General features: G+C 41.8%; 1 protein-coding gene and 1 long non-coding RNA gene across 2 annotated transcripts; both read right to left on the bottom strand.

Annotated features, from left to right (window-relative positions):
* Window positions 1–963: 963 nt before the first annotated feature.
* Window positions 964–6,045, bottom strand: LOC117507838. The gene is made up of 6 exons (XM_034167625.1): window positions 6,020–6,045; window positions 5,309–5,712; window positions 3,620–3,893; window positions 3,252–3,338; window positions 2,635–3,161; window positions 964–1,428 (listed from the first exon to the last, which is right to left on the bottom strand). Exons 1-5 carry the CDS (start codon window positions 6,043–6,045, stop codon window positions 3,158–3,160), a joined length of 795 nt encoding a protein of 264 aa, XP_034023516.1. The 3' UTR covers window positions 964–1,428; window positions 2,635–3,157.
* A 7,062-nt stretch (window positions 6,046–13,107) lies between these two features.
* LOC117508030 lies at window positions 13,108–13,626 on the bottom strand. Its single transcript, XR_004559954.1, has 2 exons — window positions 13,544–13,626; window positions 13,108–13,155 (listed from the first exon to the last, which is right to left on the bottom strand). It is a non-coding gene; the product is annotated as an uncharacterized LOC117508030 (long non-coding RNA).
* Window positions 13,627–27,776: the final 14,150 nt, after the last annotated feature.

Raw genomic sequence — 27,776 nt, 5'->3', positions numbered from 1 at the left:
ACTGGTCTGTCAAAAGATTGACAGAGGTGGTGGTGGTTCACTCAGCTGCTTGTTGTGAGGGGACTTCTCTATTTCCCTCAGCAACATATCAAAGCAATTGTCAACATATTCTGAAAATATGGGTTGAAATAGAAGCAACAATAATTTTATGTGATTTGTTCAATGCAGGTAAAATTTCTAAATCTGGGAAGTGTTAGAATTGTTATTGGCATTTAACGAATATTGAATTTCTCTTGTTTCCTTGTACATCTATGTTCTAATTCCTGAAATCGTGATTTGGCATTATTTACATATGAAAGCCATCCTAGAGAGATAGCTTACCATGATTAGCAGGATAACTTCGTAAACCTCAAATTACGCATATGAAAATATCCACAACCACATAGACAAGACAGTAACCACACCGTAACCACAAGTACCAGTATATACATGTAAATCTAAATGAAAAATCTAAATTTTTATAGTTCATGAGTTGTTAGTACTTATGATAAGATGCATCTACTAGGACCTTTTTCAGGGTGTAGCCTCCGTTTTTGAATTTGGGAAAGGCAATGCTATACTGTGCTGTACCTGCCTTTGTCACAGCTTGGGGCCTACCAGCATTTTCATTATAGTGCATGGCTGCTAGAAGAATCCTGTAATTAGATTAGACCTTGTAATTACTAGCTAAACAAATTTGAGAAAATTCAAGGGTACCACAAGTCCAAAAGTTGAAATTACCTGCTGCGCATACCATTATATGAAAAGCTATACATTTTTGGAACGAAGTGGTTGATAAGGCTATGATAGCTTTCCACTCCACTTGTTTGCCCATATGATGACATCTTTTAGGAAATGAGGTTTTGTCAAAAGCTCCTCCAACTCGACAAAGCATTCACTACCTGAAAAGAATTTTGCTTGAATTTTGAAATAGTCTTTATTTTGTCATAAAATCTACATTTGTAAGAGAAAAATATACCAGGTTTGAACCATTTCTTCTTCAAGTCAGGACCATGGGTTTGACACTTCTCATGATTATTCTGTAAGTGATCTATAGTGGATAACCACTTCTCCTTTATGGCATCTTCATCACCAGGGTCCGACGACATAACACACCAATATAGGTGATAGGTTATCCCCTTTATCCACTCCTTTATACTTTCGCAGCCCTTCTTTTTTGATAGCTGGTCCAGTTGTTTGCTTAGTCCTGAAAGTACACACGTTGGCAAAACAAAGGACAGACAGTGTAGGGAAATATTTTGATGACTTACCTTTCACTACATGCCAGCATTCATAGAAATGAGGCACTTTCCAACTGTCTCGTACCCACTTAGCCACCTGTCGGTGTTGGTCTGTCACCAGAGCTGTTATTGGATGTTCACCGACTTCATCTCGACAACGTTTTAGACCCTCCAGCTCCATGTGATAGCTTCCCAGGGTTTCATTACTCTGAAAAATACATGGTACATGTACACTCAACAAAAATATAAACGCAACACTTTTGGTTTTGCTCCCATTTTGTATGAGATTAACTCAACGATCTAAAACTTTTTCCACATACACAATATCACCATTTCCCTCAAATACTGTGCACAAACCAGTCTAAATCTGTGATATTGAGCACTTCTCCTTTGCTGAGATAATCCATCCCACCTCACAGGTGTGCCATATCAAGATGCTGATTAGACACCATGATTAGTGCACAGGTGTGCCTTAGACTGCCCACAATAAAAGGCCACTCTGAAAGGTGCAGTTTTGTTTTATTGGGGGGGATACCAGTCAGTATCTGGTGTGACCACCATTTGCCTCATGCAGTGCAACACATCTCCTTCGCATCATCCATGAAGAGAACACCTCTCCAACGTGCCAAACGGCAGCAAATGTGAGCATTTGCCCACTCAAATCGGTTACAACGACGAACTGGAGTCAGGTCGAGACCCCGATGAGGACGACGAGCATGCAGATGAGCTTCCCTGAGACAGTTTCTGACAGTTTGTGCAGAAATTCTTTGGTTATGCAAACCGATTGTTCCAGTAGCTGTCCGAGTGGATGGTCTCAGATGATCTTGGAGGTGAACATGCTGGATGTGGAGGTCCTGGGCTGGTGTAGTTACACGTGGTCTGCGGTTGTGAGGCTGGTTGGATGTACTGCCAAATTCTCTGAAACGCCTTTGGAGACGGCTTATGGTAGAGAAATGAACATTCAATACACGAGCAACAGTTCTGGTTGACATTCCTGCTGTCAGCATGCCAATTGCACTCTCCCTCAAATCTTGCGACATCTGTGGCATTGTGCTGTGTGATAAAACTGCACCTTTCAGAGTGGCCTTTTATTGTGGGCAGTCTAAGGCACACCTGTGCACTAATCATGGTGTCTAATCAGCATCTTGATATGGCACCTGTGAGGTGGGATGGATTATCTCAACAAAGGAGAAGTGCTCACTATCACAGATTCAGACTGGTTTGTGAACAATATTTGAGAGAAATGGTAATATTGTATATGTGGAAAAAGTTTTAGATCTTTGAGTTCATCTCATACAAAATGGGAGCAAAACCAAAAGTGTTGCGTTTATATTTTTGTTGAGTGTATAATCAACAGTTTTTCCAAGCTCTCTCATTTATTCAAATAAAATGTGTAAGGAGAGTTATATCTCACCTGAACAAGTTGAACAGAAATCAGCTATTTGTTTCAAGTTCCAGTAAACTATAACTCCCAAACTTTGCACAATGACCCATGGAATCACATCGGGCATCTCCTCCCAAAATAAGGCTTTTGCCTTGGAGCTTTTCCATGAGTTTCTCTTTGCCAGTTTTCCAGGTATCAAAAACAACATCATGTAGGTAAAGAGACTGATGATAAAAAAATGAACGAATTGAAAAGCACTGTATGTTTAGGAAACTGGAAAGAAAACAACAATCATCATTAGAATACTTATACAACTACTTCTGAAGTATTTTGTGCATAACAATCCTGATACAAACAAATACTATACATAAGTCATTAGTTAGAACCTACTGAAATAGTCGCAGTACTTTAGTTGGCATAGAGCCGGTGAATAATATTACTGCACTGAGAAGAATGTTGAGGACTGGCATTTGCCTGACAGATGGGTGACTTCGCCATTCACCTTTTTCACCACAGCTGTCACAAACTGTCTTTACTGTCAGAAGGGTGCCTCTCACCTGAATTAATTTATTGAAGTTATTTGTAAGATGGCAAAGGAATAGGTCATCAGTTATAAAAGGATAAACCCTGGTGATTATGGAATTTACCTGTCTATAACAACGATTGGTTCCATGGCTAACAATGTGAAGACGACATATTTCCTTCTCTTATGAAAAGGTTCTTCCTCGTCTAACCTGTGGTATGCAGAAAACGGCATTTAATCATATCTTTTGATAATATCATTAATCTGTAACTAATTTGATTTACAAAAAGAGAATTAGGCGAAATATGTGATAAAATGACAGAATAATGCTGTTGGGAAGATTTTGAAAAATTCCCAGGGCCTGGTTTCATAAGGGGTTCAATCTTTCAGTTGACTAAGTTGCCATGGGTGACAATGGAGGAACCACTGTTGGTATTTTCAACCTACTTAGAGAGTTATATGATATCTAACTGAGAAAATCACAAAACGTACTTCATCTCATCAAACTGACAGTCTTTGTCACTGAATCCCTCATCAGGTGGGACATAATCATGGTCGTCAATATCCATCTCAGGAAAATCATCATCAGAGAAGTCATCATCACTCTCTGAGAAGTCATCACTCTCATCACTGATGTCCATTTTGGTGGCAACTTTTCTGGCAGATTTGGTCCAACTTGATTTGCCACACTGTATTTTGATGGACCTGTAGCGTCTCTTTTTCCTGCAGTTTTGGCACTTCGGAATCCACTTCAGAGTTTGGATTTCTAGAGAGGGAAAAATCAAAGGTGCCAAGGCTGAGCCATAGTATTCACATAGGCAAAATGTAACCATACGAGGGCTGTCAATAAAGTATAGGTCCTTTTTATTTTTTTTAAAAACTATATGGATTTCATTCATATGTTTTTACGTCAGACATGCTTGAACCCTCGTGCGCATGCGTGAGTTTTCCACGCCTGTCGGTGACGTCATTCGCCTGTGAGCACTCCTTGTGGGAGGAGTCGTCCAGCCCCTCGTCGGAATTCCTTTGTCTGAGAAGTTGCTGAGAGACTGGCGCGTTGTTGATCAAAATTTTTTCTAAACCTGTGAGACACGTCAAAGTGGACACGGTTCGAAAAATTAAGCTGGTTTTCAGTGAAAATTTTAACGGCTGAAGAGAGATTTTGAGGTGATTCTGTCGCTTTAAGGACTTCCCACGGTGCGAGACGTCGCTCAGCGCTCTCAGCCGCCGTCGTCAGCCTGTTCAAGCTGAAAACCTCCACATTTCAGGCTCTATTGATCTAGGACGTCGTGAGAGAACAGAGAAGTTTCAGAAGAAGTCGGTTTCAGCATTTATACCAATACTCCACTGTTAAAGGAGATTTTTTTTAATGAAAGACGTGCGGACGGGGTCTGCGCGTCGGGACGCAGCCGACGCAGTGCGGCGGCACAGGAAAAACACCTCCATGTTGATAACCATTTGTAAAATCCAGGCGGCTTTTGATGCCTTTCAGTGGAGTGAGTATATGAGGAATTGTTAACAGCAGGACATGTTCCAACTTGTCCTTAAGGCTTTCAACAGAGGTGTTTTTCCTGTGGCGGAGCGTTGCGGCGGCTGCGAGCTTTCATTAAAAAAATCTCCTTTAACAGTGGAATATCCGGATAAAATGCTGAAACCGACTTCTTCTGAAACTTCTCTGTTCTCTCACGACATCCTGGATCATAGAGCCTGAAATGTGGAGGTTTCAGCTTGAACAGGCTGACGACGGCAGCTGAGAGCGCTGCGCAACGTCTCGCACCATGGGAAGTCCTTAAAGCGACAGTATCACCTCAAAATCTCTCATCAGCCGTTAAAATTTTCACTGAAAACCAGCTTAATTTTTCGAACCGTGTCCACTTCGATGTGTCTCACAGGTTTAGAAAAAATTTTGATCAAACAAAGCGCCAGTCTCTCAGCAACTTCTCAGACAAAGGAATTCCGACGAGGGGCTGGACGACTCCTCCCACAAGGAGTGCTCACAGGCGAATGACGTCACCGTCAGGCATGGAAAAACTCACGCATGCGCACGAGGGTTTAAGCATGTCTGACATAAAAACATATGAATGAAATCCATATAGTTTTTGAAAAAAATAAAAAGGACCTATACTTTATTGTCAGACCTCGTATAATTTGATTTGACATTGGATACACAAAGATACTTACTTTTATCTGCATTTGAACAAATTGCATCACTCAACTCGAGAGGTTCAATTCCAGACAAATCGAGAAGTGCACGGGCTGCAGATTCTCTGTCTTCGAAATCCTGTTCAGCCTCAGCAAGCAGTCGGTGATGTTCCCTCTTTTTGTAGGCACACCTGCAGCTGGGCTCATATTGACTTGTTGATGGTTCTGGATTATCTCTTGGTGGGGCTGGAGTTGCACCATCATCAACTGACTGGATAGGACAGCCCTCATCAGATGGAACCACAGGAGGAGGAGATATCGGAGTCTCTTCTTGCTCAGGTTGACTTGCATGACTAGGTGGTGTAGGCCTAATGATAGTAGTAGTTTTATCGTCAGCTGACTGCAGATGTATAGTTGGAACTGCATTTGATGTAAGGAGAAGTCTGGAAAAAAGCAGGTTTTTAATTTAACAATAGAAGTGTATTCTATGAATGAACATACAAAAAAGGCCTCAGGCCTTATAGGCCTAGGCCCCCTAGCTATTGTTTTTTTAAAGTATTTTTGCATAACATTGATTGATGTAGCTAGGCACAGTTGCCTATAGACAAATGATAGATAGGCCTGCCTTTCAGTCACCTATGGCCAGAAAATATATAGATCTAGGCCTACTTTTTACAAACAACTAGGCAACAACTAAATATGACCAGACATTTCACAATGATGTAGGTAGGTAGCTAGTAGGGTTGCCACCTGTGTCTGACAAAAATCCTGGACATTTTGACATCGAATAGACCTTTTTGTTGTAAGCAACGGTGCCCTTCGCACATCTAACCCAAGACAAAAATCGCCCTTCTACGCTGAATTTGTATTGCTCTAAATAGTAAAACTGACACTTGCTAGTTATTTGTTTAGTTAATTGCTTTACATAATAGCAGGTCTTTATTATTTCGGTTTATTTCCAACAATTTTTAGTTGTACACAACTGGGGGCAGTAGTGGGCACAGGTAAAAGGGGAATAGATAATTCAAGGTCAAGGTCAACTTTATTGTCCCATTAGGGAAATTTGTCTTAGGCATTGCACTACATTATTGCTTCACAGGGCAGAAAACAATTTACCTATCTAATGATTTGCAACACACAAGCTTGACATTTCTAATAAATGTAAAAATATTCACAGACCTCATGAGGGCCGGACAGAGACATGCAAAGGGCCACATGTGGCCCCCGGGGCGCAGTTTGCCCAGGTCTGGTGGTGTGTGCTTTGCTTGTGCTTGCCTCTGCTGCTTGCTGCTCTAAACACACACTTTTTTCTTCACAAAACACACAATGTGCGTGCTCTCCCTTCACTCACTGCCTCTGGAGGTACGGATGCGGGACCCGCAAAGAATCCGAGTCCTCTCTCGGTGGCCACGGAGCTCTGTGGCCAGATTTGGCGAAGTTCCACACAGCAGAGGGCGGTGTGATTGGCCTGCTGCTGCATTTACCGAGCTTGCAGAAAGCGCATCAGAGGCAGTGAGAGCAAAAAAAAAAAAAAAAACATGAAAAATTGCTCTAAAAAATCCGCAAAACTGCGAGGCCACGAAAGGCGAACCGCGTTATGGCGAGGGACCACTGTACACATTTTGCCCAACATGTACAAAAATCCGGGACATTCAGTGTCCCAGATTTTTTTTTTTCAGGTTTTAGCTGGGGTTTGTTTCTTTTGAAACATCCTCATACCAAGATCTCTCCTGGCAAACCCCTTCACAGTGGGACCGAGGACACTCGAGGCTTGTGTCCAGTAAGAACTCCAACCCACCATTATCATGTGTCTGTTCAGGTTGCCCTTTTCTCCAAACCTTTGACCACACTCAGAACAAACAAATGCTTTTTGTCTTTTGGTTTTCATTTATCTTTGATGTCTTTTTAGTAGAATGCAATGGGCTCCAAACCTGGGGTCTAAAGTTGCACCCTAGGCTCTATAGTTATCCTAACCAGATCTGGCATTGTATCCGAGGGCTCTCTTCAAGATGGTGATTGTTCCCTTAATTGCAGACAACTGCACCTCATGTGCACTTGGGTGACCGGGGATTGCCTCAAGGTATTTCTTCAGGTTCTTCTTCATCAGGCCTGTTGCTCCCACCACAACTGGGATGAATTATCATGTGTGTTTTCAGGGTGCTCTTATGTCCAAACCTTTGACCACACTCAGAACAGACAAATGCTTTTTTTCCATTTGCCTTGAATTTCCTTCTACAAAAGTGCAGTGGGCCCCAGACCCAGGGTCTAAAGCTGCACCCTTAACATTACTGGCTTTGTATCCGAGGGGCTCTCTTCAAGATGGTGACCTTTCCTCTCCTCAAATACTGCCTTTGATCTCCTGCCCCCACTTCTCATGTTTGAGTAAGCGAAGCAGTGAGAGATCTTTTTCTTCTCCCTAATGGACCAATTTACAATGATGCAGTTTCACTGGATTCTTTTAGCCCTTTGATGGTGTTGCTGGGGTCCAGGATCAGAACTATCTGATGGATGACACCGCTGATCTGGTGGATGACCCAGCTGAGTGCTGCTACAGAAGAGATGTCTCCCCGCAGCACTGGGAGAAGTTGCACCATTACTTTCTCAATACGCCCTGGTGCCTAGGCGCTTTGTGGAGGTTTTACACTCAACAAAAATATAAACGCAACACTTTTGGTTTTGCTCCCATTTTGTATGAGATGAACTCAAAGATCTAAAACTTTTTCCACATACACAATATCACCATTTCCCTCAAATATTGTTCACAAACCAGTCTAAATCTGTGATAGTGAGCACTTCTCCTTTGCTGAGATAATCCATCCCACCTCACAGGTGTGCCATATCAAGATGCTGATTAGACACCATGATTAGTGCACAGGTGTGCCTTAGACTGCCCACAATAAAAGGCCACTCTGAAAGGTGCAGTTTATCACACAGCACAATGCCACAGATGTCGCAAGATTTGAGGGAGAGTGCAATTGGCATGCTGACAGCAGGAATGTCAACCAGAGCTGTTGCTCGTGTATTGAATGTTCATTTCTCTACCATAAGCCGTCTCCAAAGGCGTTTCAAAGAATTTGCAGTACATCCAACCAGCCTCAACAACCGCAGACCACGTGTAACCACACCAGTCGAGGACCTCCACATCCAGCATGTTCACCTCCAAGATCGTCCTGAGACCAGCCACTCGGACAGCTGCTGAAACAATTGGTTTGCATAGACCAAAGAATTTCTGCACAAACTGTCAGAAACTGTCTCAGGAAGCTCATCTGCATGCTCGTCGTCCTCATCGGGGTCTCAACCTGACTCCAGTTCGTCGTCATAACCGCTTGAGTGGCAAATGCTCACATTCGCTGGCATTGGCATGTTGGAGAGGTGTTCTCTTCATGGATGAATCCCGGTTCACACTGTCCAGGGCAGATGGCAGACAGCGTGTGTGGCGTCGTGTGGGTGAGCGGTTTTCTGATGTCAGTGTTGTGGATCGAGTGGCCCACGGTGGCGGTGGGGTTATGGTATGGGCAGGGCGTCTGTTATGGACGAAGAACACAGGTGCTTTTATTGATGGCATTTTGAATGCACAGAGATACGTTGACGAGATCCTGAGGCCCATTGTTGTGCCACATCCAGAACATCACCTCATGTTGCAGCAGGATAATGCCACGGCCCCATGTTGCAAGGATCTGTACACAATTCTTGGAAGCTGAAAATGTCCCAGTTCTTGCATGGCCGGCATACTCACCGGACATGTCACCCATTGAGCATGTTTGGGGATGCTCTGGACCGGCGTATACACAGCGTGTACCAGTCCTGCCAATATCCAGCAACTTCGCACAGCCATTGAAGAGGAGTGGACCAACATTCCACAGCCACAATGACAACCTGATCAACTCTATGCGAAGGAGATGTGTTGCACTGCATGAGGCAAATGGTGGTCACACCGATACTGACTGGTATCCCCCCCCAATAAAACAAAAGTGCACCTTTCAGAGTGGCCTTTTATTGTGGACAAGTCTAAGACACACCTGTGCACTAATCATGGCGGTCTAATCAGCATCTTGATATGGCACACCTGTGAGGTGGGATGGATTATCTCAGCAAAGGAGAAGTGCCACTATCACAGATTTTAGACTGGTTGTGAACAATATTGAGGGAAATGTGATATTGTGTATGTGGAAAAAGTTTTAGATCTTTGAGTTCATCTCATACAAAATGGGGAGCAAAACCAAAAGTGGTTGCGTTTATATTTTTGGTTGAGTATACACATATATATATATACATACATAACACCGTTTTGGAGCTAAAAGCTACGTGATGTGACATTCCTTACCAGTGATACACGTTGCTGTGTGGTGCTGGAGACGTTGATACAGATGTTGAAGCTGGTGGTCGAACCTCCTCGCTTATGGAACTGGATTCTTCAACAAAAGCACAAAATGGCGACATGTTAAAACAAAACATCACAGTATGGCACTAATTAGATGTAATGTTTGTTGTTAACGGTTGCTTTTTAGACCAAGCAGAGGAAAAAAAATTATGGGAACACTCATTCTGAGGAAAAAATTATGGAATCATGAAAAACAAAAGAACGCTCCAACAATCACTAGTATTTTGTTGCACCACCTCCTGGCTTTTATAACAGCTTGTAGTCTCTGAGGCATGGACTTAATGAGTGACAAACAGTACTCTTCATCAATCTGGCTCCAACTTCTCTGATTGGTGTTGCCAAGATCAGCTTTGCAGGTTGGAGCTTTGTCATGGACCATTTTCTTCAAACTTCCACCAAAGATTTCAATTGGATTAAGATCCGGACTATTTTGCAGGCCATGACATTGACCCTGTGTGTGTTTTTGCAAGAAATGTTTTCACAGTTTTTGCTCTATGGCAAGATGCATTATCATCTTGAAAAATGATTCAATCATCCCCAAACATCCTTTCAATTGATGGGATAAGAAAAGTGTCCAAATATCAACGTAAACTTGTGCATTTATTGATGATGTAATGACAGCCATCTCCCCAGTGCCTTTACCTGACATGCAGCCCCATATCATCAATGACTGTGGAAATTTACATGTTCTCTTCAGGCAGTCATCTTTATAAATCTCACTGGAACGCACCAAACAAAAGTTCCAGCATCATCACCTTGCCCAATGCAGATTCGAGAGTCATCAACTGAATATGACTTTCATCCAGTACATCCACAGTCCACGATGCTTTTCCTTAGCTCATTGTAACCATTGTTTTTTATGTTTAGGTGTTAATGATGGCTTTTGTTTAGCTTTTCTGTATGTAAATCCCATTTCCTTAGGCGGTTTCTTACAGTTTGGTCACAGATGTTGACTCCAGTTTCCTCCCATTCGTTCCTCATTTGTTTTGTTGTGCATTTGCGATTTTTGAGACATATTGCTTACGTTTTCTGTCTTGACAATTTGATGTCTTCCTTGGTCTACCAGTATGTTTGCCTTTACAACCTTGCCATGTTGTTTGTATTTGGTCCAGAGTGTAGACACAGCTGACTATGAACAACCAACATCTTTTGCAACATTGCGTGATGATTTACCCTCTTTTAAGAGTTTGATAATCCTTTCCTTTGTTTTAATTGACAGCTCTCGTGTTGGAGCCATGATTCATGTCAGTCCACTTGGTGCAACAGCTCTCCAAGGTGTGATCACTCCTTTTTAGATGCAGACTAACGAGCAGATCTGATTTGATGCAGGTGTTAGTTTTGGGGATGAAAATTTACAGGGTGATTCCATAATTTCTTCCTCAATTGAGTGAGTCCATATTTTTCCCTCTGCTTGGTCTAAAAAAGTAACCGTTACTGACTGCCACAATTTTTTTCTTGATTTCTTATAGTGTTTCTTAAAGCCAGAAAGTTTGCCATTTGAAATGACTTAGTTTGTGTCATGTCTGTGATCTGCTTTTTTTGCTACAAAATTAAATAACTGAATGAACATCCTCCGAGGCCGGTGATTCCATAATTTTTGCCAGGGGTTGTAAAGCGCCTTGGGGCAACTGTTTGTTGTGATTTGGCGCTATATACATGTGCTCTGATGTCACTGTTTATCTCCATAGAAACTACCCAAACAACCTTTCATAGAAACTGTTTAAAGGGACATTACAGTGTTGTGGTGGAAATTACAGCAATAGTGTGGGACAACTACATTTTGTTTAAAAAAAAATCACAAAAGTTGTATGACACTGAATACCCAATTATATTTTGATTATTTTACTGATATTTTATTCAGAGATATTTTAAAACATTAGAAAAAACATTTCTTTACTATTCATTTTTATCATTGAAGATCAAAAGTCTGGGTGTCGGACAAGCACAAAACAGCAATATTTGCATATAATGATGCTGAAAAAAGGTGAAAAAGTCATCATAGACTACTAGAACAAATTTCTTAACACACTTTCATTGTAAAGATAACTATAAAAGTGTGAAATTTCCCCTTTTTTCTGTTTTTCATACAATATGATCAAAGGACATAAGTGCCCGTAGTCTAAGAATCACCCTTGTGCTGAACTTCCCGCTCTCCCCTCCACCGCCGGCAGGCTGCAGCTCAGAGAGCACAGTGGGGAAAAAAACAAAACAAAAAACCTCCGTCAAAGTCTTCAGATAAAAAAGCTCCTTCTGCTTGCATAGCTCCAGAAATTTATTTATAGGCTTTATTTACAGTTGAAAGCCTTCATGTTTCCAAAGTTTGCTCAAATACGGTGTGAGAATGAAGAGTCTCTCATTCCCTCACAGAGCGAGGAGAGAGAGAGGGAGAGGAGGAGAGAGAGAGGAGGAAAAAGTGTTAACAGCAGACGCTACACGCTGTAAAAACGCAGCGAAACAATTTTAATAAACTATCATCTTCACCACACAGCCTCAGTGAAACAGTAAAGTGTGAAAAACTGATTCAGAAAGATTTTTCATCCAGGATTAATCTTTAAAAGAGCAGATTTACTCCTTTACTTCTTCCAGAATTTTTTTTTTCATTTTCTTTTTATTATTGTTGTTTATGCACCAATGACACCAGATCAAATTACTTGTATGTGAGAACTTACTTGGCAATAAATCTGATTCTGATTTGACAATCAAATCAGTCCAGATTTAGCTCTTGTTCAAACAAGACAATTAGGGGTCATATTGTTTTTTTTTTTTAAATAAGCATGCAATTCCACTCAAAATGTTGAAAAAAAAAAAAAAAGCTAAACTGTCAACATGACAGTAAAAACTCTGCCTGTACGGTACGGTGTGTCATTTTTAAAGAAGAGAGCAAATGTTATGTCCATCAAATATTAGTGTTTTTAAACTTTTCTATGTCATTTATTTTCTTAACATAGACAGAAAAAATACAAAAAACTTTGACATTACAACATAAGTGTAAATTTTTGTATATTATTATCCACAGGAGCAGGGGTTAATGTTGCATCTAATGATACATTTTCAGCATCTCATGCGCGTGTTCAGGTAGTTCTCTCGTCCGAATCTTTTACCACACTCAGAACAGACAAATGGTTTTTGTCTTTGTTTTTTCATTTATCTTTGATGTCTTTTTAATAGAATCCCGGGGGGGCCCAGACCTGGGGTCTAAAGTTGCACCCTAGGCTCTATAGTTATCCTAACCAGAGCTGGCATTGTATCCAAGGGCTCTCTTCAAGATGATCATTCCCTTAATTGCAGACAACGGCACCTCCTGTGCTTGGGTGACCGGGATTGCCTCAAGGTATTTCTACAGGTTCATTAGGCCTGTTGCTCCCACCGCAACTGGGATGAAATTGATGTCTTTCAATGACCATGTTGTTCATAGTTCATTTTTCAGGTCTTGGTATTTTGTGATCTTTCTTTTTGCCCCGTATGAATTACCATGTGTCTTTTCAGCTGGCTCTTTTGTCCAAATCTTTGACCACACTCAGAACAGACAAATGCTTTTTGCCCTGTATGACACCATGTCTTTTCAGGGTGCTCTTTAGTCCAAATCTTTGACCACACTCAGAACAGACAAATGCTTTTGCCCTGTATGAATTATCATGTGTGAATTCAGGGAGCTCTTCATCTAAATCTTTGGACCACACTCAGAACAGACAAATGGTTTTTGTCGTTTTGTTTTTTCATTATCTTGATGTCTTTTTAGTAGAATGCAATGGGCCCCAACCTGGGTCTAAAGTTGCATCCTAGGTTCTATAGTTATCTTAACCAGATCTGGCATTGTATCCGAGGGCTCTCGTCAAGATGGTGATCCTGTATGAATTACCATGTGTCTGTTCAGGGTGCCCTTTCGTCCAAACCTTTGACCACACTCAGAACAGACAAATGCTTTTTGTCCTGTATGAATCATCATGTGTGTGTTCAGGTAGCCCTTTCGTCCAAACTTTTGACCACACTCAGAACAGACAAATGCTTTTTGTCCTGTATGAATTATCATGTGTTTTCAGGTGGCCCTTTTGTCCAAATCTTTGACCACACTCAGAACAGACAAACGCTTTTTGTCCTGTATGAATTATCATGTGTGTTTCAGGTAGCCCTTTGTCCAAATCTTTGACCACACTCAGAACAGACAAATGCTTTTTGTCCTGTATGAATTATCATGTGTCTGTTCAGGGTGCCCTTTTGTCCAAACCTTTGACCACACTCAGAACAGACAAATGCTTTTTGTCCTGTATGAATCATCATGTGTGTTCAGGTGGCCCTTTCGTCCAAACTTTTGACCACACTCAGAACAGACAAATGCTTTTTGTCCTGTATGAATTATCATGTGTGTTTTCAGGTGGCCCTTTTGTCCAAATCTTTGACCACACTCAGAACAGACAAACGCTTTTTGTCCTGTATGAAGTATCATGTGTGTTTTCAGGTGGCCCTTTTGTCCAAATCTTTGACCACACTCAGAACAGACAAATGCTTTTTGTCCTGTATGAATTATCATGTGTCTGTTCAGGGTGCCCTTTCGTCCAAACCTTTGACCACACTCAGAACAGACAAATGCTTTTTGTCCTGTATGAATCATCATGTGTTTGTTCAGAGTGCCCTTCTGTTTCTGTCCTTTATTCCCATCAGAACAGCTAAATGGTTTTCCACTTGCTTCCCTCCCCTTTTGCTGCGCTGAGTCGTTCATGTGACCAGATGCTTTTCCATATTTAGAGCCTTTAAATTGTTTTTCATCAGTGTTGCCTGAATGAACAATATTGGTATTTTTTCGACAGTTAAAACATGACTGAAGTTTTGTGGTCTCTTTCCAGTCCTCGCTGTCATCGGTCTCAGTTCCAGAACTGTCTGAACTCCTGCCACTGGTATCTGGTTGTAAATGACTGTTTGGACCTGAGTTGCTGGCTGGTTGTGGTCTTCCATCATCCTCTCCATCAGCTTCTGCTGTCCGTGTTCTGTGTACAGATGAGTTGCTGGCTACAGGCTCAGGCTCTGTGCTCTCATCACTTCGGCTTTGATGAAGCTGTGATGACTCTGGTTTTTCATCATCATTTTCACTCTTCACAGGAACGGCAGTAAAACCAAACTTGGTGAGATCTGCCTCATCCAGCTGCTGAAGCTGCTCTCCCTGCTGACTTACCCACAGCTTCACTTCTTTAATGTCCTCCTTGTCAACACTTAGATTACATTCCTGGTGTTCAAGGAGAGTTTCTTCTTTAATCACCAACAATGGCTGCATGTCTGCAAAGAAACAAATTAACAATAAATGTTAGACAACACTCACTAAAATAAGTATCAGTGATGAACTGATGACAGTAAGTTATCGCACTGATCGAATTGATAAAGTGGAAATGTACATCAGCATTTGTTTTAAATTTTGCGTATTGTAATTCACGTCCTTGTCTTCCACAACTGACTATTGCAGTGTTTTATTTTCTAGATTGCTATAAAATAGTGCAGGATGTCTACAGATGGTACAGAACTACTGTTGCTCGGGTTTTGATGAGAACCAGGAGGTTTGATCACAGACATTCTGGCTTCCCTTCACCGACTCGAGGACTAGATTTCAAGCTTTTGTTAGACATTTCAGGCTCTAAACGGTCATGAACTCAACTATCTTGCTGAACTTGGTCAGCCTTATGTGCCTCCTCGTGCCCTGTGGTCCTTGGATGCAGACGTACTCTGTCTCAAAGGTTATAAACAAGTCAGCAGGCTTCAGAGCCTTTTTTGCCGTGGTCGGATCTTGTGGAACAGGCTGCCTGTTAGCATTTAAAATGTGACAGACTATTTTTAAACCATATTTTCTGTCAACTGTAATTAGTTTGAAGGTTTTTCATCTTTTCATTATTTTTTATGCCCTGGGCGGCGCTTGCGCCACGAGGCGGGGCATATAGCATTCGGGTTGTCTGTCCGTCCGTCCTTCTGTCTGTTCGTCCGTCCGTCTGCAATTCGTTCGCCACAATGTAGCTCGGCACCTATTGCTCGCAGAAACTTCATACTTGGTGGGTACATGCCTTGGAGGAATACTTCGCATGGGTTCGAAGGTCGTGACCTTGACCTCCGTTTCAAGGTCGCCAGTGGTTGCATTTTTTTTTTGAAGGCTGGCGACTGTGACTGACTTTTTATGGTCACTGTTTGTCACATCCTCTGTCTAAATAAATATTATGCTAATCTCCAATTTTTTCATTGTACGTATATCCCAGTTTACATCAAATACATAAGGCTTCAACCAAATACCCACCACATACAAGTACATATTACTGCACTTTGCATGGAAAATAACACTGCACGCGGGGCATTTCGTGATGAATGTCTCTAGTTCTTGTTGTATTTAATTCTTTTCTGTTTTTGTTTTTATTTTGGGATATGGGGATCTTTGTTTCATGTTCATCTGCAGCTATGTTCAGCACTTTGAGTTTTTTTCCTTCATTTAAAATGCTTTACAAATGTATTATTATTACTTAGGGCAGCATGGTGGATTAGTGGTTAGCACTGTTGCCTCACAGTAAGAAGGTCATGGGATCGATTCCCATGTGGCCTTTCTATGTGGAGTTTTCATGTTCTCTCCGTGTTTGTGTGGGTTCTCTCCAGGTGCTGCAGCTTCCTCCCACATCCAAAGATCTGCATGCCAGATGAACTGAAAACTTTAAATTGACCCTTGGTGTGTGTGTGTTTGTCTATATGTGGCCCTGTGACAGATCGTCGCTCTGTCCAGGATGTACCCTGCCTCACGCCATCTATCGTGACATTAAACAAATTATATAAAAATATATAAGCCAAACAATTTAATTCATAAAATACTTGAAAATCAACAAATCGTCAAATGTCCCTTGGCTGTTGAAATATAAAATAAAGAATAAAACAGTTTATAATAAAGAACAAAAAAGTTATTTCAAATGGCATTGCTTTATCAAAGTGCTGAGTTGCCATAAAACAACATTGAAACATATGTTATAAAATATATGGTGAAAAAAAGAGGTACTTTTGTTGCTGCAAATGAGCAATTAGCATAACCAGTTAACCATAAAACCTAAATCAAAAACTGTAGCCTGACTCATATGTGTAACATTCTCTGTATAACTTGTAAACTATGTGGTCATTTCACAATGACACATGTGACTCATGTCTCTCTCTTAAAATTGTATTGTAGCATTATTAGTTATTATTACTATTATTATTAATATCTAAATTGAAAATAAATTTAAAAATATTATAATTTGTAATACAATTGACTCTTTTACGACAACAAACGCTGAGCCATTAATTATTATACAGAAAACAAATGCACAAACATGCTGAAATACCAGCAGCTTAATGCTAACTTTAACACTGAAAATGCCATAGACATGCTAACGCGTTAGCATCTGTGTTAGATAAAATACATCTATCAACTGTTTCAGAAGACCATAACAGGTCAGTTTAACATAAAAAAAAGGTAAATATTCCTCACAGACACATGCTCTTTAGGGTTTTAGTGGGGAAAAATTAAGATAAAGCAAAATAAAACAAATGAAACCAACGAAGCAGCAGCTCGAAGCACTCCTTCATTGGTTCAAGATTCAAAACAAAGCTCGGTTGATTATATGGAAGAAACGAAACATTTGCGGTAAAACAAAGTTATTTAGTAACTAATCGATGACTAAATTAGTTGACAACTATTTTAATAATCGATTTACTAGTTGTTTCAGCTCTACTTACATGGCACTCGAACAAGATCAGAAGTCATCAAATATGATATGAACACATCTGTAATGACATTACAACTCATTAAACATATATAAACTGAATAATTTAATTCATAGTTTGTAATGTTGCTGTTTGCAAAAACAAAACGTTAATGGACTGCATTTCTACAGCACTTTTTACCATCTGATACACATGTTCAAAGAGCTTTTGGCCGTTTATTCAACGTCTAGACGTTGAATAAACTTTCACTTTCAATCCTTTTTTCAACATATTTTTATTATAACCATTTTTAAACACTTATTCAGGGTTAAAATGCTCCTTTTTTAAGGCTCAATTAATGATCATAACTTTTTGTGTTGAAACCAGCAACACAAAGTAGCCTTGCTAGTTATGCTGCAACCAAAGAGGTTATATATGAGAACTAGAGTCCACACCCCCAATACTGCCCACTAAATGTGAACGTCCCCTCATGGACAGCGACATGACGCCTCTCCGCCCTTTTTTTTTTTTTTTTTGAAGATGGCACTGTCGACGCACCAGCCTGTTACTTCAGCTCTTCCCCCTCTTTTCCTACATTAGCTATTTTTAATACTTTTTAATAGTGCTTTATTGTTTTTATTTGTAGTGGGTGGTACCCTGTGCAAGTGTGCACATGGGAAACCCACTTTTGTAACTCGTGCTTAGGTTTCTGCTTCTTTCGGCACTTTTTGAGGCAGCACGGGGCAATCCCTTTGTCTCCGGCTCCAGACGCCCCATTGTTTACACCCAGCATCAGCTGCTTGGACTAAGACTATGTACAGTGGGCCGGGTCCCCACTATGCTGAGCACCTGGACATACCTGCAGACATACAAAGGAGACAGAGAGGCTGCAGGGGTGGCATGACGAAGCGGAGAAGGACTTATATTCCGTCTGTGGTCATGGGGAATGTAAGGTATCTCCACAACAAGACCGAGGAGCTAGCACTGCTAACCTGTTTCCAGAGGCTGTATAAGGCCTGCAGTCTCACGTGCTTCACGGAGACGTGGTTGGATGGACATGTACCAGACTATTATTAACATGGACGGCTTCACACTTATCCGTGCGGACAGGATGTTGGCGGAGAGTGGGAAGAAAAGAGGAGGGGGATCGCCGTTTATGTGAGTGAGAGATGGTGCAACGCAGTTCATGTTCACGTAAAGGATCAGATCTGCTCCTCGGACGTGGAGCTACTCGTGATGAGCATGAGGCTGTACTATCTCCCACGGGAGTTTGGGAGTGTGATTGTGCTCCGCGCGTATATTCCTCCCTCTGCAGACGCCACCGCTGCCTGTGAGCGGATTCACAGTATAGTGACACTGCTCCAGGCACAACACCCCGCACTCTCCTCCTCATCACTGGGGACTTTAACTACACCTCCCTCTCCGCCACCCTCCCCACGTTCACCCAGTACATCACGTGTAAAACCAGGGACAACAGAATACTGGACCTTTTTATGCTAATGTGGAGGACGCTTACACCGCCACCCCCTTCTCCCCACTCTGACGCTCGGATCACAACCTCGTCTACCTGCTCCCCCAATACACACCCAGGGTGAGGAGAGAGCCAGTGCAGAAAAGGTTGGTGAAACTCTGGACTGAAGAGGCCACTGACAGGCTGAGGGACTGTTTCAGAACCACAGATTGGAGCATGTTTCAAAACTCTCACGGAGAACATCAACGGCCTGATCCAGTGCGTCACTGACTACATGACCTTCTGTGTGGTGAGCACTGTGTCTACCCAGAGTATGGTGCTTTCCCAACAACCACCCCTGAGACCCCCAAGCTGAAGGTCCTGATGAACCAGAAGAAGAGGGCTTTCAACTCGGAGACAGAAAGGAGCAGCATAGAGTCCAACAGGAACTCCAGTGGAGGATCCGGGCAGCCAAGAAGGAGTATGGACGGAAGATGGAGGAGCAGTTGGCCCAGAACAACGTCAGGGACGTGTGGAGAGGCCTCAAGACCGCCTCCGGATTAGGGCAGGGTGCCAGCAGGACTGCAGATGGAGATTCTTGGTTTGCAGAGGAGCTAAACAGTTACTTTATCCATTTTGGCTCCTCCACACCTGCCCCCCTGCCTGCTCCCGGCTCTCCACACATCTCCAGCACCAGCCCACCTCAGATCACACCTCAGCTCCCCCTCCCCCTCACTGTAACTCCAACCGAGGTGAGAGGCCAGCTCCTGCGGCTGAAGCAGAGGAAAGCAGCAGGACCTGATGGGATCTCCCAGAGGCTCCTGTGCAGATGAGCTCTGTGAGGTCCTCAGCCACATCTTTAACAAGATGTGCAGCCTGGTGGTCCCCACCCTGTAAGAGACCTCCTGTGTGGTCCCGGTTCCCAAAGCACCGCACGCCAAGGAACCGGCCCACTACAGACCAGTTGCCCTGACCTCCCACCTCATGAAGACCATGGAGCGGCTCATCCTGTCTCACCTCCGCACCGTATTGAGTGACATCCTGGACCCGCTACAGTTCGCCTACAGGCCCAACATTGGGGTAGATGACGCTGTCATCTACCTGCTGCAGCGGGTGCTCACCCGCCTGAAGACTGGCGGGAGCACTGTGAGAGTCATGTTCTTTTGATCTCTCCAGCGCCTTCACCATCAGACTGGCACTGCTGCAGGGGAAGCTGGGGGACGTAGGTGTGGATGGACATCTCACCGCCTGGACCATCGACTACCTCACTGACCGCCCGCAGTACGTGTGGCTGCCAGTCTAAGGTGGTAAGGTGCAGCACCGGGGCCCCCCAGGGCACCGTCCTCTCGCCTTTCCTCTTCACCCTTTACACCTCGGACTTCACCTACAACACTGACAGCTGCCGTCTCCAGAAGTTCTGATGACTCCGCCATTGTGGGTCGTGTGTCTGAGGGGAACGAGTTGGAGTACCGGTCAGTCATCACAGACTTTGTGGACTGATGTGAGCACAACCACTTGTGTCTCAACACCAGTAAGACGAAGGAAATGGTGATCGACTTCAGGAGGAAACCACCACCTCACCCACCGGTGAACATCCAGGGGGAGAACAGAGACTGTTTCAAATACCTGGGTGTTCACCTCAACAACAAACTGGACTGGACTCACAACACCGACGCCCTGTACAAAAAAGGCCAGAGTCGCCACCACCTCCTGAGGAGACTGAGATCCTTTGGAGTGAGCAGACTCCTCCTTAAGACTTTCTATAACTCTGTTGTAGCCTCTGCTCTCTCTCTCTATGCTGTCATCTGTTGGGCCCCGGGCAGCACAGAGTGGGAGAGAAAGACTGAACAAGCTGGTCAGGAAGTTCAGCTCTGCCCTGGGCTGTCCTCTGGACTCAGTAGAGGATGGCAGAGAGGAGGGGTGTTCAGGACAACTCCTCTGCACCGGACTGTGGTGGAGCTGAGTAGCTCCTTCAGTGACAGACTGAGGCACCCTCAGTGCAAGAAGGAATGATACCGCAGGTCGTTCCTCCTGCTGCTGTCAGACTGTACAATAACACCGTGAAATAACCATATGCAATAATATGTCCACAAATTATGTGCAATATTAATCTGTCTACAAATCATGTGCAATAACATCTTGTTTACAAATTCCAGCAGGAGTGTCACCTTGCCGCATCTAAACTCCACTTCACATATTGTAAATAAGATGCTGTAGAAGCCCATAATGTCATAACGGCCAATAACGTAATAATGGCCGGTAACGTAATAAATTTCCAATTTTAAAAATGTAATAGGCTAATAATGTAACAACTGGCCTCGAACCGATAATGTATTAACTTTTGGCAAATAACGTAATTATTACGTTATTGGCTGGTTATTACATTATTGGCCTGGTACAAAAAAAATTTATTTGCAAATGTAATAACTGAGTCACTAATGTCATAATATACTAATAATCTTGAAATTAAGTGGAAGCACATGTTTGCAAACAGACAATGGTATGATATGAAATATGTATGACGTAATTCACTATCTAGCCAACAGTTAGCTACCTGTTGAAGAGTAAACACAGCACTGAAATTGCCAGACATCTTGAAGACATTTACACTGAGCATGGTCCACCAAAGGTTATACTGCATGATCAAGGAAAGGAATTCAAAGGTGCAATTTAAAAAAAAAACTCACGGAATCCCTTCAGGTGAAAATAATTCAGAGCTCACCATATCATCCCCAGAGCCAGGGTAAACTGGAGAGAAGCCACCGTGTACTCAGGAAAAAAATAATGTACGACTGAGTCAACTATCAAGAAGGAGGAGTCAACTGGGTCTAGGGCTGCAACAAACGATTTGGATCATCGATTAATCTGATGGGGTTTCGACACGATTAATTGATTAATCGGATTAGCGGGGAATTTTTTAAAAATGTGCCAGGGAAACAATTTTTCTCTCCTTACATCACTTTAACAACAGAACATTATTTGAAAACTTAAAATACTTGAAAATCAAGAAATTGTCAAATGTCCCTTGGCTGTTGAAATATAAATAAAGAATAAAACAGTTTATAATAAAGAAGAAAAATAATTATTTCAAATGGCATTGCTTTATCAAAGGGCTGAGTTGCCATAAAACAACATTGAAACATATGTTATAAAATATATGGTGAAAAGAGAGGCATTTTTATTGCTGCAGATGAGCAATTAGCATAACCAGTTAACCATAAAACCTAAATCAAAAACTGCAGCCTGACTCATTATATGTGCAACATTCTCGTATTTGAGCAAACTTTGGAAACATGAAGACTTTCAACTGTAAAATAAAGCCTATAAATGAATTTCTGGAGCTATACAAGCTGAAGGAGCTGGTTTTATGTGAAGACTTGGACAGTTTTTTTTTTTCCGCTGCAGCGCTGCTTGGCTCTCTGTCTGCAGGGCGGCCAGTGCAGCACAAACAGCCTGGCTGGATTTTACGACTGCTTAAACAAAAACAAACATTTGTTAACTTGCCCAGACACTGAGCTCTCCCCTTCCTCATTGATGACTCTGATATGCTTTCATTTGAGATGCTGCATCATTACCGTCGTACTCCCGTGCCATGCGAGGTCCGACTTGCAAATGTTGGAGTTAACAAACGTCTTTGCGTTGTTTAACGTAAAGTGCTCCCACACTTTTGAAGTCTTGATTTTCTTCTGTCTACTTGTTTCTGCCATATTCTAAGTGTGTAGTTCTTCTACGAAACAGCGTCTGATCTGCTCTGTGCACTGGTTGCTTCTGGCGCCATAATCGCTCGACACAACGCGTCGATGATGCAATGTGTTGCCAACACCTGTTGTAATCGAATTTTAGCGATTTTATCGATTCGTTGTTGCAACCCTAACTGGGTCAAACATTTGTTTGACCCAGTTGTACATGCCAATAACTGCGGGAAATCTCACTCCCATAAAATCCCTGGAGGACTGTCTTCTATCAGTGAGAAGTTGGATGTTTTGTAACTTCCTACTTTTAAACTTTGATAAGACTGAAATCATGGTTCTTGGTCCAGCGAGACATCGGCATCAGTTTGACCAGCTGGCACTTAGCCTGGGTTCCTGTGTCATACAGACAAAATGAGGAACCTTGGGGTAATTTTTGATCCCACGTTGTCTTTTGACCTCCACATCAGGGATGTTACTAGGACTGATTTTTTCCATCTCAGAAATATAGCAAGGATCCGCCCCATCCTGTCCATGGCTGATGCTGAGACCCTGATTCATGCTTTTGTTTCTTCTAGACTAGATTATTGTAATGTTTTATTTTCAGGGTTACCACAGTCCAGCATTAGGGGTCTTCAGCTGGTTCAGAATGCTGCCGCCAGACTTCTGACACGTAGCAGAAGGTCTGACACACACCCATTTTGGCATCTTTGCACTGGCTCCTTGTCTCTGTGAGAGCAGATTTTAAGGTTTTGTTATTGACTTATAAGGTTGTTCATGGACTGGCGCCATCTTATCTGGGTGATCTGGTGGAACGCTACGTGCTGGCCCGGGTTTTGCGGTCGCAGGATGCGGGACTTCTCTGTGTTCCCAGGGTGAAGAAGAAGTCAGCAGGTTAAAGAGCCTTTTCGTATCGTGCACCCACCCTGTGGAACAGTCTTCCTGCGACTGTGAGGCAGTCTGAGTCTGTGGACATTTTTAAGTCAAGACTCAAAACCTATTTTATTCTCTTTCTTATGAATAGTTTTTATTTTTTATTTGTTTTATTCTTTTACTTCTGTTTTTATTAATGTATTTGAATTTTTATTCATTTTTAATTATTTATTCAATTTTATGTTGACTTGTTTTATTTAAGGCGCCTTGAGACAGCTTTTGCTGTGATTTGGCGCATTATAAGCTAATTAAATTAAAATTAAACATTAACCAACATATGCCAGGGTAATGAATGAAGACCCAAAGGAGGTTTTGAGCTGGATGTCTCCTTTGGAGGCGTACTATGGAAGAAAAAGACACAAAATGTCCAACAGGTTAACTTGTTCCCCAGCTGAATTTCCTGAAGAACATTGTCTACCACAACATTAAACACTGCCCACCCAAAAGCCTATGCTTTTGTTTGAGGATAAGCAAATAAAAATTAGGAGAAGGGCACAAGATGCAACATCGGGCAGCACACAGTGAATGACTTCATCAAGAAGTATATACGGTAAATGACAATGTGTTGGTCAGAGTGAAGAGAGGCAATCACAGAGTTTCAAAAAGATATCTTGTAATACCAGGTTTAGTTGTGAAAAGAAACCTAAAGTTGCACAAATTACCCCACTGCGACACAAAAGTGGTTTTCAGTGTCTGATGTCACTAGTGTAACAAGATGAGAAAAAAAAAAAAAAGCAGCGCCAAAAGTCTCAGCCCAAAACAGTTCAACAGATGCACCTGCAAATTCCTTATACACAGAACAGATTGGAGTATTTTGAATCATCAAACCTGAACATTTGCTTAGACACGATGCCAGTTGCCAATTTGCTGCTGTTGCTGACCAATTGGCCACCATTGGAATTTTTCACTCTACATCATTATTGCGCAAAGAAATTGTAGCAGATTTGACACTTAATCTATATGGACTCGATGGGACACCTCTTTCAGAGTATGTCGAGAGGACATGGGCAGATTACTTACAGAGGATGGTGCTAGATGGCACATACGGTGACCACCTAACTGTTCAAAGAGCATCCCAGATATTCAATGTTCAGTTTCTTATTCACTCAACTCTTGGTTCATGTGCAGCCTCTGTCATCTCACCATCTGGTTGTTTTTGTGAAAGCTTGCCTGTCTTGGTTCTTGGCTATTTTGCTGAAGGGCACAGGCAACATTATGTTAGATTAAAATTGACCCATTTTTCCTTATATTCAGGCCGTTCAGGAGGCAGAAATGCATTGATTGTCTCTTGGAATTAACTCCCAACCTGGCCCTCTCTCTGACAATGAACCTTGTCCTATGTTTGATGTTGAAGTTCAGGTTGATTCACCCCCCCCATATTATCAAACTGTAATAGACTATTTTCTTAATTTCAATCATGTTTATACACACACACACACACACACACACACACACACACACACACACACACACACACACACACACACACACACTGGCAAAAATTATGGAATCACCGGCCTCAGAAGATGTTCATTCAGTTGTTTAATTTTGTAGAAAAAAAAGCAGATCACAGACATGACACAAAACTAAAGTCATTTCAAATGGCAACTTTCTGGCTTTAAGAAACACTATAATAAATCAGGAAAAAAAAAAAATTGTGGCAGTGGCACCAAGCAGAGGGAAAAAAAATATGGAATCACTCAATTCTGAGGAAAAAATTATGGAATCATGAAAAACAAAAGAACGCTCCAACACATCAGTAGTATTTTGTTGCACCACCTCTGGCTTTTATAACAGCTTGCAGTCTCTGAGGCATGGACGTAATGAGTGACAAATAGTACTCTTCATCAATCTGGCTCCAACTTTCTCCGATTGCTGTTGCCATATCAGCTTTACAGGTTGGAGCCTTGTCATTGACCATTTTCTTCAACTTCCACCAAAGATTTTCAACTGGATTAAGATCCGGACTATTTGCAGGCCATGACATTGACCCTATGTGTCTTTTTGCAAGGAATATTTTCACAGTTTTTGCTCTATGGCAAGATGCATTATCATCTTGAAAAATGATTTCATCATCCCCAAACATCCTTTCAATTGATGGGATAAGAAAAGTGTCACAAATATCAACGTAAACATGTGCATTTATTGATGATGTAATGACAGCCATCTCCCCAGTGCCTTTACCTGACATGCAGCCCCATATCATCAATGACTGTGGAAACTTACATGTTCTCTTCAGGCAGTCATCTTTATAAATCTCATTGGAACGGCACCAAACAAAAGTTCCAGCATCATCACCTTGCCCAATGCAGATTCATCACTGAATATTACTTTCATCCAGTTATCCACAGTCCACGATTGCTTTTCCTTAGCTCACTGAAACCTTGTTTTTTTCTGTTTAGGTGTTAATGATGGCTTTCGTTTAGCTTTTCTGTATGTAAATCCCATTTGCTTTAGGCGGTCTCTTACAGTTCGGTCACAGGCGTTGACTCCAGTTTCCTCCCATTCGTTCCTCATTTGTTTTGTTGTGCATGTTTGATTTTTGAGACATATTGCTTTAAGTTTTCTGTCTTGACGCTTTGATGTCTTCCTTGATCTACCAGTATGTTTGCCTTTAACAACCTTCCCATGTTGTTTGGTTCAGAGTTTAGACATGGGCCACTTGATCCACAACACTGACATCAGAAAACCGCTCACCCACACAACGCCACACACGCTGTTTGCCATCTGCCCTGGACAGTGTGAACCGGGATTCATCCGTGAAGAGAACACCTCTCCAACGTGCCAAACGCCAGCGAATGTGAGAATTTGCCCACTCAAGTCGGTTACGACGACGAACTGGAGTCAGGTCAAGACCCCGATGAGGACGACGAGCATGCAGATGAGCTTCCCTGAGACGGTTTCTGACAGTTTGCGCAGAAATTCTTTGGTTATGCAAACCGATTGTTTCAGCAGCTGTCCGAGTGGCTGGTCTCAGACGATCTTGGAGGTGAACATGCTGGATGTGGAGGTCCTGGGCTGGTGTGGTTACACGTGGTCTGCGGTTGTGAGGCTGGTTGGATGTACTGCCAAATTCTCTGAAACCGGCCTTTGAGACCGGCTTATGGTAGAGAAATGAACATTCAATACACGAGCAACCAGCTCTGGTTGACATTCCTGCTGTCAGCATGCCAACTGCACGCTCCTCAAATCTTGCGACATCTGTGCATTGTGCTGTGTGATAAAACTGCACCTTTCAGAGTGGCCTTTTATTGTGGGCAGTCTAAGGCACACCTGTGCACTAATCATGGTGTCTGAGTCAGCATCTTGATATGGCACACCTGTGAGGTGGGATGGATTATCTTAGCAAAGGAGAAGTGCTCACTATCACAGATTTAGACTGGTTGTGAACATATTGAGGGAAATGGTGATATTGTGTATGTGGAAAAAGTTTTAGATCTTTGAGTTCAATCTCATACAAAATGGGAGCAAAACCAAAAGTGTTGCGTTTATATTTTTGTTTGATTATATATATATTATATATATATAATATATTCTATTTCTACCTCATCATCTTTGTTTATTGTCTTGCTACAAGTATTATTATTGCTTATCTTGCACACGCTGTTTGACGCACAATTTCCTCTACTCAAACTCATCTTCTATATGTTTTTTTTAAGAGCTGACATAATGTGAATTTTCCACTGTGAGCTCAATAAAGTCTTATCTTATCTAATAAGAAAAAACTAAACTGTCAACATAAAAAAAACCTCTGCCTGTCTGACTGGATTAAAGGTACAGTGTGTCATTTTTGAAGAGGAGAGCAAATGATATGTCCATCAAAAATTAATGTTTTTAAACTTTTCAATGTTATATTAATATTACAAATATTACAAACAATGTACCAAGCGAATAACAATACCTTACCAATAAACATTTAAAATATGTTTGAAAAAAGAGTAAGTAGTTATAATTTGAAGGGCATAGAAGTCTTTAAAAAACCAAGATTCAGAACCAAGATAAAGGAACGGAGTATTGCAGTGAATGGTGTAAAATTATGGAACAACCTCAACAAAGAAATCAATGAATCAAGGTCGCTTAAATTATTTAAAAAATGTATTAAACTTGATGTATTTCATAAGTATGAAACTATGAAATAAGTCAGTGGGCTGTGACAAAGCTAAAAATGTAATCTGTTAATAACGTTTAGAATGTTTGAAGTTTAAAATGTAATCTATTAGGGATGTAGTCTTTTAAATAATTGTTAAAATGAGGAAAGAAGTCGGTGGCATGTGACAGTCATAGAAATGCAATGATGTCGATTGATGATGCTTTGCAAGATTGTATTGTAAAAAAAGGGGCAGAATATATAAGACTTGTTCT

Source organism: Thalassophryne amazonica, chromosome 3 (genome assembly GCF_902500255.1).
Source record: "Thalassophryne amazonica chromosome 3, fThaAma1.1, whole genome shotgun sequence".
In the NCBI taxonomy this organism is placed as follows: Eukaryota; Metazoa; Chordata; class Actinopteri; order Batrachoidiformes; family Batrachoididae; genus Thalassophryne; species Thalassophryne amazonica.
The sequence above is the reverse complement of the archived record's forward strand: the minus strand, read 5'-3'. Positions and strand labels throughout refer to the sequence as shown.

Bases quoted from the DNA above. Each gene is read 5' to 3' on its own strand.
- LOC117507838 (XM_034167625.1), bottom strand. From the start codon at position 6,045: ATGTCCAGGATTTTTGTCAGACACAG. The intron at 5,713-6,019 runs GTGGCAACCCTA...GCTTTTTTCCAG, and splicing joins AGGATTTTTGTCAGACACAG to ACTTCTCCTTACATCAAATG. The intron at 3,894-5,308 runs GTAAGTATCTTT...TTCCCTCTCTAG, and splicing joins TTGTTCAAATGCAGATAAAA to AAATCCAAACTCTGAAGTGG.